Source organism: Ricinus communis, chromosome 7 (assembly GCF_019578655.1).
Source record: "Ricinus communis isolate WT05 ecotype wild-type chromosome 7, ASM1957865v1, whole genome shotgun sequence".
Classification (NCBI taxonomy): domain Eukaryota; kingdom Viridiplantae; phylum Streptophyta; class Magnoliopsida; order Malpighiales; family Euphorbiaceae; genus Ricinus; species Ricinus communis.
Window position 1 is genome coordinate 27,484,028 of NC_063262.1, and position 13,454 is coordinate 27,497,481.

Sequence of the window (13,454 nt, forward strand, 5' to 3'; positions counted from 1 at the left end):
AATACATTTTAAATTAAAAAGTTTATATATAATATGTTATGCAAATAAATAATATTGCCATAAATAAATGGGTAAATGTAACGATGTTATCTATGGAGAATTTACATCGATAAGGAAGTAATATTAATGTATTCGACCAACGAGTCAAGTTATTTATTGGTCTAGAAAAACTTAGCATTCTCTTCTTTTTTTCTCTTTTTTTTTTTTGAAACAAGATTTATTTTTTATTCATCATTAATTATTTTTAAATTATCCGTGGTTATTTTTTTATTATTCATTAATCTTATAAATAAATATTCATATTTTTAAAAAAAATTTATAATACTTTATCATGGGAGGTTTGAATTTTATGGTTCTTCCTCTATAAGAGTGATAAAGAAAAAAAGAGATGTCAAATATGATATTTAAATAATCGGACTCATTAAAGGATATTTATAAAATCGATAAGTAGCTTAGTGTCGCTGAATGTAACGTTTTATCTGTAAAGTTACAATTTACTGCTTCATCAATATGATTGATGATTATTATACATAAATTTTTTTATAAATATTTTTTATGTTTGATATTTATTTTTATTTTTTATATTAACATGTGGTTATGAATTATCATAAATGAAATATTTATGTTTCTTCTTAAAAAAAAAAAAGGTTATTTATTGATCACCGTTGAGAGGATATTCAAATTCTCAATGTGAGCTAGAGGAAAGCTTTGCCCGTGTGGCAAATAAAGTGGTTTGATACGGCGTGTTTGACAAATTTCATTGGCTAATGGTTTCTCAAGACTCAATATTCTTGCAATCAACGAGGGAATAGTATATACTTTAATGCTATTTTAAAATAGGAAGAATTATAAATACCCTTAAAATTTATTCTCCTATTTTTGTTTGGTGTTATTTCACATTCCGTCACCGGACATATCAATGGAAATTTGAGTAAAAGAAGAACGGTGCTACTTAAAAAATTAGAAATGCAAGTGTATAATAGGACAAACTTGATTGAAATTTATTAAAATATAATAAAAAAATTATAAAAGAGAATATAAAATAAAATTAAAAAGATATTTTAGTATAATAAAATATATTAACTTACCGCTATAAAAGTCATTTAAAAATTTTATTTATTTTATTAGAATTTAATTTAGCTATAATTAAATTCACAGAAATTTGATTATATAAAATTCTAAATTAACTTTCACTTCATTGAAAGAACATTACTTTAATTTTATAAATAAATTTATGGATTTTAACAAAATTCCTTACAGTATTTATTGAAATTCATAAAATTTATGAAATTTATTTTAGAATCTAAAATGTATATGCTTTAAATTGAAATAAAAATTAATTTATTGTTCTATATAATCAAATTTATGTAAATTCAATAACATTTACAAATACATTTCATATTAATAAGTCAATATTTATTATATTTTTTTCAAATAAAATATTTTTTTAATTATAAATTTTGATCAAACACAGTATCACATTATCAAAATATAAAGGTAAATATAAGAGTAGTTGTGTGCTTGTGACCACCAGGCATATAGGTGGTGATAAGGTGAGATATTAACTGAATTCATCCCATAAATAAATAGGGGAGAAACAATCATAGAACATGATGCTTTGGGCACTAAAATAAATCATGACTCATGAATGCTAAAAGATTGCTTTCATTGAAATTCCAAAATAAAAGCTATTTATTGTTGATATATCAAAACTCAATCTGGACATGAGCAATTCTGTTGTAACATCACCAGACTTTGTTGCTATGGAACAGGAAATCCTGACTACGCTGTGCTGGTTCAAAGCCAATAGAGACACAGAAGCAGACACCAATATCCTAGCCATAAAATAACCAATAGAAAAATGCAGATAAAGTACAAGACCTCCTCTACCAATTTTCGTATTGATGAGCCAAACTATACAATGAAGTGAAGAACTAACAATCCTGCTTTATCAACTCATAAAACGCAGATAACATAGGGCACCCGCTCACAAAATGGTTTAACCAAAGTTCTACTTATGCTATCTCAGGAAGTTGCAAGTCATAATTGACAAGAAGGCTCACACGATCAACAAATGTGAAAAGACAATACAGAGTAGAAACAGCCACAAAACCAATCCAGGAAAGTTATATCTGAAAGGCCCAAATAATAAGTCTTGGTCCCAATAGACCCATTGTATGAGAAAACGTTTCAGTTCTCCAACCAAGCCACATATTACCATTAGGCTAATGATAGTTTTATCTTTTATTTTTCAATGCAAGAAATGTACAAGAAGAATAGAAATACAGCTACTTTACATTCTGTAAAGAATACAAGCAAGAAAACAGATGGAAATAAACATGTACAAAATGAATTGCCAACAGTTTACAAGTTGTATGCACTAATTTATCTTTTCTAAGCAAGCATCAAGTTTTGTTGGTAATCAAGGTCCCAAGAAAATCAAAAGAAAACAGCGCCAATAATGTTCCCAACTCAGGACCTCAAGTTGGGTTCTCCCTTTAGTATGAATGAAGGACCTGAAGGCCGAGTTTAGGCGGTAATCTTTTTGTTAACTGCAAAATTAGAACCACAGGAACTGTGAGAGCCATAAAGCTAAGCAATCTAATTCAGAGTCTTCAATTACAAAAGACAATCAGATGTCCTTGCATTTAAGGAAACCAACCTGAAAGCAACTTATTGGCTTGTAGACATCCAATTCTTGCAACTGGTCATCTTGCGAGTATAAGAGGTGAATTGTCCACCTGCAAGCTAAGAATATTTTCTTCATCAACAAATTAGTGACAGACTTCCAAAAGAGTAGTGCTAAAAGAATCCATCTGGCATATCAAAATGAAAATAGGTGAGAATAAATGTTAACTATCTTGAGATTAATAGTGACCCAAAATTGCACTCAGGACATCTCAGGCAAATGGAGCTTGAAATCAAACACCCAAAGCTATCACTGCTAAACAGATTTATCAATATGCATTCCAAATTCAATGCCATGACCAACTACTTACACATAGATACAACATTACAAGGTTTACTCGCTTATATCTATATATTAGACAAATACCCAAGAATTGCATCACTTTTTGGAAGTCAAAATTTAGGTACCACCCACTCAATAGCATGTAAAGACATCATACATAGAATAGTAGGAACAACAATCAAATAACCACCACACTTTCAACAAAAATCCCTTCCTTCAAAGCTAGGCCCATTTAAACTCATCATAGTAACTGTTCTCAATACATAATTATATGCACCACTATCTAACTGTTTTCAGTAACAGGAAAAGTTTAAAAACAGCAGGTACTGTTAGATTCTGAAGAAAGTGCAACAAAATGGGTAGAGTGTAATATCCATTAATAAAAATTAGATCTTAATGGGCTAGAATCCGACCATTACTAAAATGATTAAAATTAGTCACCTTGGGTGACTGACGCCTATAAATTCATGTCCTTTTCTATTTCCTATACTTCTCAGCACATTAGATGTGGATATCAGCAACAAATCACATAATTAAGCCACTCAACCTCCAAGTCCATCTTTTCCGTCATTAATAACTGTAATCAAATTTAGATAACATGGAAATGCAATTGAATTTTGTGAAAGCACCGGCAATTGAATCAAAGCAAGTGGAATTCAAAATTCTTCTCACTTTTTATTAAAATTAATACCTTAATTACATTTCACATTAAAATAAAATTTTAAGAAAGAAACAAAATAAAAATATATAAGTACATTATGACCTACCTGAGATTGAGGAAAACTTGCATTAGCATTAGTAAACGCCAGCGGTGGATTCCTCTTCTGTTCAGCGACCAAAGCCAGAGTCCGATTATGCATATTAATCAACACATTATTCCAAGTATTAATTCTGGATTGAGCTTTACCATAGATACCAACGTTCATCGCAGCTAAATCCTCCGCTTTAACCGACACAACCTCGTCAGGTTCTAATCCATCAAGTAACGAAATCAAACACGATATAAATCCTTTTGTTATCTCTGAATCACTATCTCCTCTAAATCTCACTCTCCCTTTCTCATCTATTCTCACTTCTAACCATACCTGAGTCGTACACCCCGTGACTCGATTTCCGGGCGACCGAGCCGACTCGTCAAATGGCGGAAGCCGGGCCGCATAATCTAATAGCCGTTTCACACGGTCAATCGGCTCGGTCAATGATTCGAATTCAGAAACCAGCCGTTCCAACCTACTCACAGCTACCGTAGGATAACAAGAAACTGAAAGGTTAGTACTACAATTATTATTGTTAAGCCGTTTATTGTTCATTTTCAGAATCGTGAATTTATTATTATGATTAGAATAAGGAGAGAACTGAATTGTGGTTTGACTAGGGTTAGGTTGATGATATGGATTCGAGAGAATTGGGAAGGGGATGAAAGGTAGTGTTGAAGAGGCCATGTGTGGATAGAGAGAAAGTGGGGGGAAAAATGGGAGAGGAAAATAGTTTTTTGGAGGGAGTGAAGTTAGTTAGGGAAGTGGAGAGATCCTTGAAATGCGAGCCGCTCATGTGGCTGCTGCCGTTAAGAAGAGAGAGACAAGACGTGTATTTATAGACAATTCACGGGGGCAGAGAGAGAGAAGGCGCCAAAAGTGATGGAGTTAAATTCATACTATAATAATGGACCATGAATTACTAAGAAAAGTTAGAAAAAATTAAATTATTCCAATTATATCCTTATACATATAAAATTGAGAAACTTTAATATTTTAAAATTTTATTAAATCGTATTAATAGTTTTCTCTATTTCTAAAAAAATTACTAATAAAAAACAAAAATAATAATTTATAAACTTTATTAGAGAAATATTAATTATTTTTATATTTAATAATTTATTAATTGTTTTAGTATTTCAAAGTTAAGTTATAAATTATTAAATAAATTAAATAGTTTTTTATTAAAATTGTTCGATAATATTTATAAAATAATATTTTTTATAATTAATCAAGTTATAACTCCTAAACTAATTTAAAAGAACATGAATTAATAAATTTTATTTTAAATATATAAATAGATTCTAAATAAATTTAGGAAGGACTAATTGATATTTTGATTTTAGTTAATATTTTTTTAACTGAAAGATGATATATTAAAATGAGAGAATATTAAAAATAATTATTGAAAATATAAAAACTTATTAGTATAATTTATCAAAATCCAATGATATTAAAATTAATTATTAAAAATATAAGAAATGGTTATTATAATTTGATAAAATTCAAGAATGTTAAAATATTTGATATGTTAAAAGTATTTTGAATTTTCTATTTTCAGTTAAAATTAATTTTTAACATAAAAATGTAATAATTTAATAAAATCAAAAGAAAAAATATTATAATTAATTATTAAAAACAATAGGATCTATTAGTGGAATATAATAAAACTCATGAATGTTAAAATAATTAACCCATTTTTTTGATGTAATGTAATAATAAATATATCATGCAATCAATTATTGTTAATTTAATGTAAGATTTAATATATAAAAGATTTATATAATTGTAATTACGTATAATATATTTTTATTTTATATTAATATAATTTAAACATTTTCAACCACCACCAAACATCATCACGGTGATCGCCGATAAATTTCAGTAATCGGTGACCAAATTTTGATATCAGATGATCAAATTCGAGCGACAAACAACTGAATTTCAACCACTAGTGATATTTAAAAAGTAATAATTTTAATATTATTTTTAGACAATTTATTATAATATAATATTTTTACACTAACTATTATAAATAAATCGAATATTAAAATAAAAATTATAATCATTTTACATTATATATATTTTTATTATAATTAAGCATGATAATGAATGATGGGTTTAATTTTTAATGTGATGGATAAATCAAAAAATAAAATTTGAAGTTTTAGTTTAACAATGAATATGAAATAATGGGTAGTCAATTAATAATTAAGGAAACCCAAATGATAAGCAACTAATTGACAGTATATAGCATTCCTTAAGAAAAGATCTTTTTCTAATGTTTCTTGAAATTGATTTGTGTCATAGGAAGAATAAACAGGTTGCTTTACTTTTCCCACTTTGCTTTCTTTTTTTTTTTTGGAATTTCACGGGACTGATCATAGACAATTTTAATTACTAGATTGATGTAGCCTGTATTGTCCTTTGCAATTATCATAACAAAAACAAAATAAAGTTCAACGACATATTTTAATTTTATTAAATATGTTAATTTATTTTAAAATATTATTTATTTTGTTAAAATTTAATTTAATTACAATTAGTTTATATAATTTAAATTAATTTTGATTTTATATAAATATCAAATTTATAAATGAATTATAAATTTCAATTAAACACCATGTAAAGCTGACCTAATAATTATATAATAATTATTGATTTTGCTTTAATCTGGTCATTTGATTATTTTGATTTTGTAGTTTGTGTTCTTTATTATTGCTTATTCTAATAGCACAGAGAGAAAGAGTAGACCAATCAAAATTGATATTTTCTTTTTTGATATTATGTAATGATTAATTTTCATTGCAAGGAACACATATCATTTAGGAAAAAAAAGTTTATATTTTATATAAATATGATCACATGATTATGTTTTTTTATATAAAAAGAACACATGATTGAAGGGCTAGTGGACTCAAAATCACTCATTAAAGTGAATTACAAAGTTTGATTTGTGAAGCTTATGATTTTTTTTTTTTCTCCACCACAAATGTTTGTTCAATTACAGTGAATTTCATGGAACACGAATTAAGTTGGTACTTTTTTTAATATGACATTCAATGAAAAGGTATTTTTGACTCACTACATTTATTAAGAATAAATTTAAATTAATTATAAAACACTTAAAAATTATAATTCTGACCATAATTAAATATGTATCGATTATTTATAAATTTAAAAAACATGTGTTAATAATTTAGGACAACAAACCGAAGGCAAAACAAAGCCAACTCATGGAATTAATAGAAAGTATTTTATAAGTAAAAAGGTAGAAATAAGATCTTTGTATTATCATGGCATCTAATTAGAATCCTTCCCACACACTAACCTTGTTCTTCCCAAATATTATAAAGAACAATTAAGACACAAAAATATCTTCTTGGCATTAAAAAAAAAGAAAAGATACTTTGTCAAGATTCCAAAGTAGAGGCAATACAATTTAAAAAAAAAAAAACAAAAAGGAAGTTTGCAAGACTTTTCAATTAGAAAAAAGGGTGGCATCATCAATGATGAAATGAATAGTAGTATTCCACATTAACCATATTCAAAGAAAATTATTGCCTATAACTTCCTTTTCATGAATCAATCCTAGTTGTTTGAATACCTTGATGATCTTTCCAACTTCTTAAGCTCAAGGGTTTTATTTTTCATAAAATAATAGTGGATTTATCTTGAAGCATGTTGTTCAATGAATCTCACAGAAATGTTCTAATTCATTGATAACTGATGTATTGGGAGGAGGCTAGCACGAAAAGTCAGTATCTTTAGTTGGGCTTTCAGGCCACCCAGTAATTATTTATTCCCTGAACTTGCTTTTTTGTGTTAAAGTCTATCAATGGATTATGATTTTGCTCCCACATACTAAAAATTAACAAAGAAAAAAGCATTACCAGAAAAGGTTGAGGAAAAAAAGCAATTTTAGATAAATAAAATGACTAATTAAATGAAAGAGATTTTAATGTTCTAGCTGAGAAAAAAAAAAAAAAAAAAAAAAACAAGATGGGTGGTGGGTATAAGTTGAGTAACACCCATAAAAAGCTTATTATAAAATTACTCTGCTCTCTATTTCCTAGAGATACATTTCATAATAAAAGCATAGCAACTAAATATCCCCAAAAATTAACCTTCTAAGCATTGAGATTATCTTCCTAATCCATCTTCCATTGCACAAAAACTACAAAATCCTGCACCAACTTATGTCAGCATAGGCCTTCATTACATTTGTTACTACAGTTTTCTTTACATTTCTGATTTCTTTGATATTGAGTCCAAAAGGGTGGACTGCAAAGACAGAGAAAAGGGAATATTTCTACTCCATCCAGTCATTCTACACTAGTAACAGTGGAGGACAAAGAGAGCACAACCATGAATGTTTACTGTTGTCGATATTGAGTCTTTGATTACTCCAAAATATTTTCCACTCCAGACTTCTCTGCCTCTACATGAAGTATTATTCAAGTTTTCCTCGGGAAGTACCTTAGCCATATCGGAAATCTTTGCAGTTATTACTGTCTTCTCCTGGTTTAGATTGAAAAGAGCAACATATATCTCTCCTGACCAAACAACAGGAGTAATAATTAGTATTGGTACATTGAGAATTAGAAAACAGATGTTCCACATTTTTAATCAATGAACTGGAGGTGTACTAATTTATCTTATCTTGAATGCACATGCCGGAAAGAGTTTACAGTAAACATGGGAACATTGTTTTTTTCTTTCTCTTTCAACGAGCCATTGGAAAACCACATATGATAAACATACAAGCCCTCAAAAAAATAATGAAGAAACAAGTGCAAGTACATAAGCAGTGAGAGAACTATGTCAGCATAACTACAATTTACAAGGAAAAGAATGAATAAAAGATATGTGCTGTCTTTTTGTATCATTTGTTTTCACCATGATGAAAGACCATTCAAATTGATCAGTATCAATCAAGTACAGGCATGGTTGAAGCCAGAATTAATCAGGGTTCTGAAGGAATCAAACCTTTTCTTCCTGTTGCAATCCAAGAGCGAACTCCACTGGTAGCAGTTTCAGCTGCATTTAAAAGCATTGAGAAAGTACAGTAGAATTGTCTCTTTCTATCTTAAGAAACTCAAATTCAAGTATATTACCTTCAATTGAATTCACTTTCGCACAGAGACCAGAATAGTTGCTGACAAGTGCTCCGTTATTATTCAACTCCCACATCTGTTAATGCAATAAAGTCTTTTTCAAGTTTCATTCCTATTACTCAAGCTAGAAAAGATGCAAAATCCATTGACAGTAAGAAGTTATACCACATGACGTTAAAATAGAAGTAGACTAACTAGTCTGCTTAGAAGACGAGCATTTCCTAAAACCCACTGAGTGTTATTTTTCACCTTGAAGTTCTACTCATGAGTTTCAAATTTTTCTGCCTTAACCTCGACAAGGGTGCCAATCGCCTTCTTTTCTCTCTCTCTATCTCTCTCTCTCTAGACAAAAATGGTCCTTCTCTTCTGTATTGATTTTTAGTTTAAGATTACAATATACCTGGTTCGCATCCCATCTGCAAGGCGAGAATGAAGTATTCCTCAATTCTTTTGCAGAAAGCTTCTGTCTTGGAGAAGCATCCAAGCAAAACTCCAGCCCATCACTCGCAAAAGAATGCAGCTTCTTTTGCTCATAAATAATCCATTCATTCCTACATTGCCATTCTTAGTGTCAAAAAGAAAACTGAAGCAACAATTATATATTATTAAGAATAGTGTTTTTAAGATGAAGCGTATATACAAATTCAGAAGAGGTTTTCTCTTGTATAGGCATAAAGGTTCATGGCTTCTTAAGTTCTCGTTCCAGCAGATCTGTTCCATATCTTGGTCAAAAGATGCAATTGACCAACCATTTGCATTTGGATCTTTGCAGTTGGTGAGACTCAAAGAACGTGCAGGTGATGTACTCATATCCATCTGAAATATTTTTGATTGCGTTGTGAAAGCCTTGGTCCTATAACTCTTCCTGCTACTAACATAAGGAAACTGCAAAAGCAACACAATGATGCAGTAAAACTACTATTTTGAAGGTAAAATTCGAGGAATTTCTTAAAAGAGAAAAGTTTATACCTCCATATTGTTTGAGCTAAAAGAATTTATTTCTAGAATAGTAGGATTAGTTATCAAATTGTAGGTAGTCTTATCAATGTTTCTAACATCTCCTCCAAACATGAGAGGAGACTTGGCCATTGCCCACAAAGTCATCTGTAAAGGAAAAGTGCATTAAAACTAATCAAGAAGCTCATTTAATAAGTGATAGAGAACAGGTTCACATATGGGTACATGTCCATACTTCATACCTGAGTTTTCTGCTCATCTAAGTTAAGGTTACATCTTCTATGAGGACCTTCATTAGAGCCTAGAAAAGACAAAAGTTTGAAAATTATTATTATTAAGCTCTTCAAGCTAATTATGTTAGCTTTGCAACTCATGTTGCGGAACTTGACCCAGGATTAAAGATTCATATGGGATTGACATAGGATTCAGTTTTGTTCTTGAAATTTAGTGATTGATACTGCTGTCATGTGCATTGACATATCCTATTTTTCTACCCAAAATTACCGGCAGGCAGTCATCAGCAATTTGGTTTTGTGTCACATTTTTCTGTTTTGCAACTTGCGAACATGTTATTAAGCTGCACCCTGGCTCACCACTCTTCTTTTCTTTTTCTTTGTAGAAAGTTACCAAAGGAAACTAATATGAAAGAGAAAGGCAGTCTGACAATTTTATCACCTGGATCAGTAAGCCATCCCAAGGGTAGCATATCTAAGTCAGGCCATGACTTCCCCATCAAACCCTTGGCACCAATCATACTTGCAGTAGAGAAATCCCTGAGGCAGAAAAGCATGAAAAGGAAGCTAAGATCAATATCCAATCCAAACTCTAAGCTGATAGTCTATATAGATAGTCTAATCCACCTCGTAACATCAAAATGAGCTGCTACATCTCTCCATGTATCCCAATCATCTCCTGTTATCCTGTACATGTTCACTAATCCACTTATTTCTTCGGCCATGGTTGGTGTCACACTTGTTCCAGGAGACAAAGAATAAAGAATGGGTCGATCAAGACTCTTCAAAACCTGAAAAATTAACTGCTTCATGCATCATCTTCATCAAAAATAAATTGTGATATCATTGTTCTACCAGAAAGTGCTGCATACCTCTGACACATATGTTATCTCTTCTATATCCAAGTCATCACCAAATACACAATCATTTTTTACTGCAAAAGAACAGAAGAAAGAACATGATACATTAGAGAGACTGAAATGAAGCTACTAAAGGGAAGAGCATACTAGAATTCATTGTGATTTATAACGATGCTTTAAATTGTAGGGTTATATGCAAGTTAATAGTTTTGAATCCTGGTTTGAAACAGGCCAAAACTCCACATGCTCACCTTGACTTGTTTGCAACCTACTTTTGCATTTTACTATCGAGTCTTTTCATGGTATATGTATGCCTCATGTTGGTACATAAATAGGACTTAATCCTAGCTTCCAACAAAAAGATCAGATCTTAGCTAGCAAGTATTGATTGCTTTATAGAATAAGTTTGCCAAGGTTGACACACTGTAACTACATTATCTAGCTTTCTAAGAAAGCTGAAAGCACCCAAATGAAGCTGGCACACTTCAGAATGTGATGGCAAAAATAAATACAACCAGATTTCAGTTACCAATCAATTACCAAAATCAACACCCCACTCAGCATACTGTGTATAAAGCGACCGCAAGAAGGCCCGTCCTGCTTCCAACTTAGTATTTACACTCATGAAACCATGTTGCATCCATGCACAAGTTCTTTCCTTGACCCCTATGTCTCGTGCTCTCCATTTTCTACCAGAATCTTCATAAGCACCTCCCTAAATAAAAAGTGAAGATCGAGGCTCAGACATCAATTTTAGTGTGCCAGATATCATAATGTAACAATGCCTGAGATGGTACCTTTTCACTTAAATATTCTGCTTTTGACAAAAGGAAAAAATCAAGGGATTTCACAAAGCCAAAGGATGGGGGAAGGGAAAGATTGATTTATAATAGGTAACAATGAATAGTACCTTGGCAGTATCCAAGATGGGAGTGTTAGCATTGTATGCTTGTGTACTTATACCCCTCATTACATGAATCCCAAACTTCAAACCCATGCTATGTGCTTTCCTGGCTACTTCAGTGAATCCTCTCCCACCTCTGGAAGAAGGCCATCGATCCGGGTCAGGGATCATCCTCCCCCATTCATCAATTACATCAAACCCAAGAGAATCAACGTAAGCACCTGGCACCTTTCTCCTATACCAAAGGTAGTCTACGACAACATACTGCATAAAATAGCAAGATAAAAATACAGAAACGATCACGGCAAATTGACTCAAAAATTTTCATTCTCATTCTTCTCAAAAACATCATTCAAAAGTATTTGTGTACTCATCTGTCATTTTTATACCTCGTATCCATGAGGTTTTAGACTTTTGGAAATGATCTCAGCATTTTGCAAGAACTCTTCTTCAGAAACAGTCCAGCAAAAGGAGTCATAAGAATTCCAACCTCTTGGTGGGATGCTTGCACGTTCCATCTCAGATGAAACCCTGAAATAACTCCCATTAGAAAATAGCATTGTCATCGAATTGACAATAAAACAGAATTGAGTACTCTTCATATCACAATAACCCATTTCATCTTTCCCACTTATAACCACTACAATTATAATGGGAGGTAGTGAAACTCATGTAACCAAAGCTAAGACCCCAGTTACACTCTTTGGCAAGCAAATCTGACATTCTATCAAAAAGAAAAGGGAAACAGTAATCTAGCAAACAAACTACTATTCTACACATTCACTACTCCCAAGAAATGTTCTGGGCTTTCCACGAAATTTACAAATTTTTACAATTGAGAACAAAAATAAATAAACAAACACACAGTACACACACACACAGAGACATAAATTACAGCAACATAGCGGGTTATAGTTGGCAAATCAGAGAATTCAATGATAAAAGTTTCCATCTTTAAACACCCATAATAAGTCAACTAAGAAAACCAAATTAGATACTAATGCTAATAACAAGAGGAATAAGGGGAAAAAAGAAAGACAGAAAAGCAACCTGTAAAGACAAGCAGCCAAGAAGAGAAAGAAAGAGGCGGATAGTTGGATCTTCATAGTATCAAATTCACCTCTACTTGCTGGTAAGCAAAAGTGAAGCTACTAAAGTGAGTTTAATAACACTATCACAGTTGTTGCTAAGAAGAAGAAGAAGATGATGACGACACTTTCTTGATTAGAATCAAGAAATGATTGTAATGGATATGAAACATAATAATATGCAAACTCAGTTTTGATCTTTATTTACTACTGTCTCAAAGAGGCTATGTGTGTGTGGTAATTAGATTAGCTTAACGTGTTGGCAATTGAAGCCGTCTGTTTAAAGTCGTTTTCAACTTTAATTTCCCGGTTAAAAAGGAAATAGAAGAACAAAGGCAAAAAAAAGAAAGTAGTTTAGCATTTTGTTTAGACAATAATATTATTTATAGCTAAAGCTTGTTTTATTTGGTAATTCGATCAAAAAGCCGGCAGTTGGATGAAATAAAAAGTTGACTGCAATCAGCATTTATATAAGGTGCTTTTATCCATGAAAAACTTGGTAATCGTTTTCAAATAGAACATGAAAGAGGAGGCAACCACTCGCATAAATTCATTAATTTTGCATGGTC

At 31.0% G+C, this 13,454-nt stretch overlaps 2 protein-coding genes across 6 annotated transcripts; both read right to left on the minus strand.

The window, feature by feature from the left end:
- Positions 1-2,220: 2,220 nt before the first annotated feature.
- LOC8283466 (sufE-like protein 2, chloroplastic) lies at positions 2,221-4,565 on the minus strand. Of its 5 annotated transcripts, XM_048377443.1 has the most exons (4): positions 3,739-4,565; positions 3,413-3,548; positions 2,663-2,748; positions 2,221-2,552 (listed from the first exon to the last, which is right to left on the minus strand). In XM_048377443.1, the coding sequence occupies exons 1-2, from the start codon at positions 4,411-4,413 to the stop codon at positions 3,486-3,488; spliced, it is 738 nt and encodes a 245-aa protein (XP_048233400.1). In that variant the 5' UTR covers positions 4,414-4,565; the 3' UTR covers positions 2,221-2,552; positions 2,663-2,748; positions 3,413-3,485. The 5 variants fall into 5 exon arrangements, with proteins under 5 accessions (XP_048233400.1, XP_015581391.1, XP_015581389.1 ...); XM_015725905.3 differs by lacking the exon at positions 3,413-3,548 and having other exon boundaries at positions 2,663-2,741; positions 3,739-4,564; XM_015725903.3 differs by lacking the exon at positions 3,413-3,548 and having other exon boundaries at positions 3,739-4,564.
- Positions 4,566-7,729: 3,164 nt separating this feature from the next.
- On the minus strand, positions 7,730-13,267 carry LOC8283467. Its single transcript, XM_002530001.4, has 14 exons — positions 12,848-13,267; positions 12,187-12,328; positions 11,804-12,061; positions 11,434-11,608; positions 10,906-10,967; positions 10,661-10,824; positions 10,476-10,573; positions 10,043-10,101; positions 9,813-9,947; positions 9,484-9,728; positions 9,244-9,394; positions 8,844-8,919; positions 8,716-8,766; positions 7,730-8,282 (listed from the first exon to the last, which is right to left on the minus strand). Exons 1-14 carry the CDS (start codon positions 12,901-12,903, stop codon positions 8,062-8,064), a joined length of 1,893 nt encoding a protein of 630 aa, XP_002530047.2. The 5' UTR covers positions 12,904-13,267; the 3' UTR covers positions 7,730-8,061.
- Between the last annotated feature and the right edge of the window lie 187 nt (positions 13,268-13,454).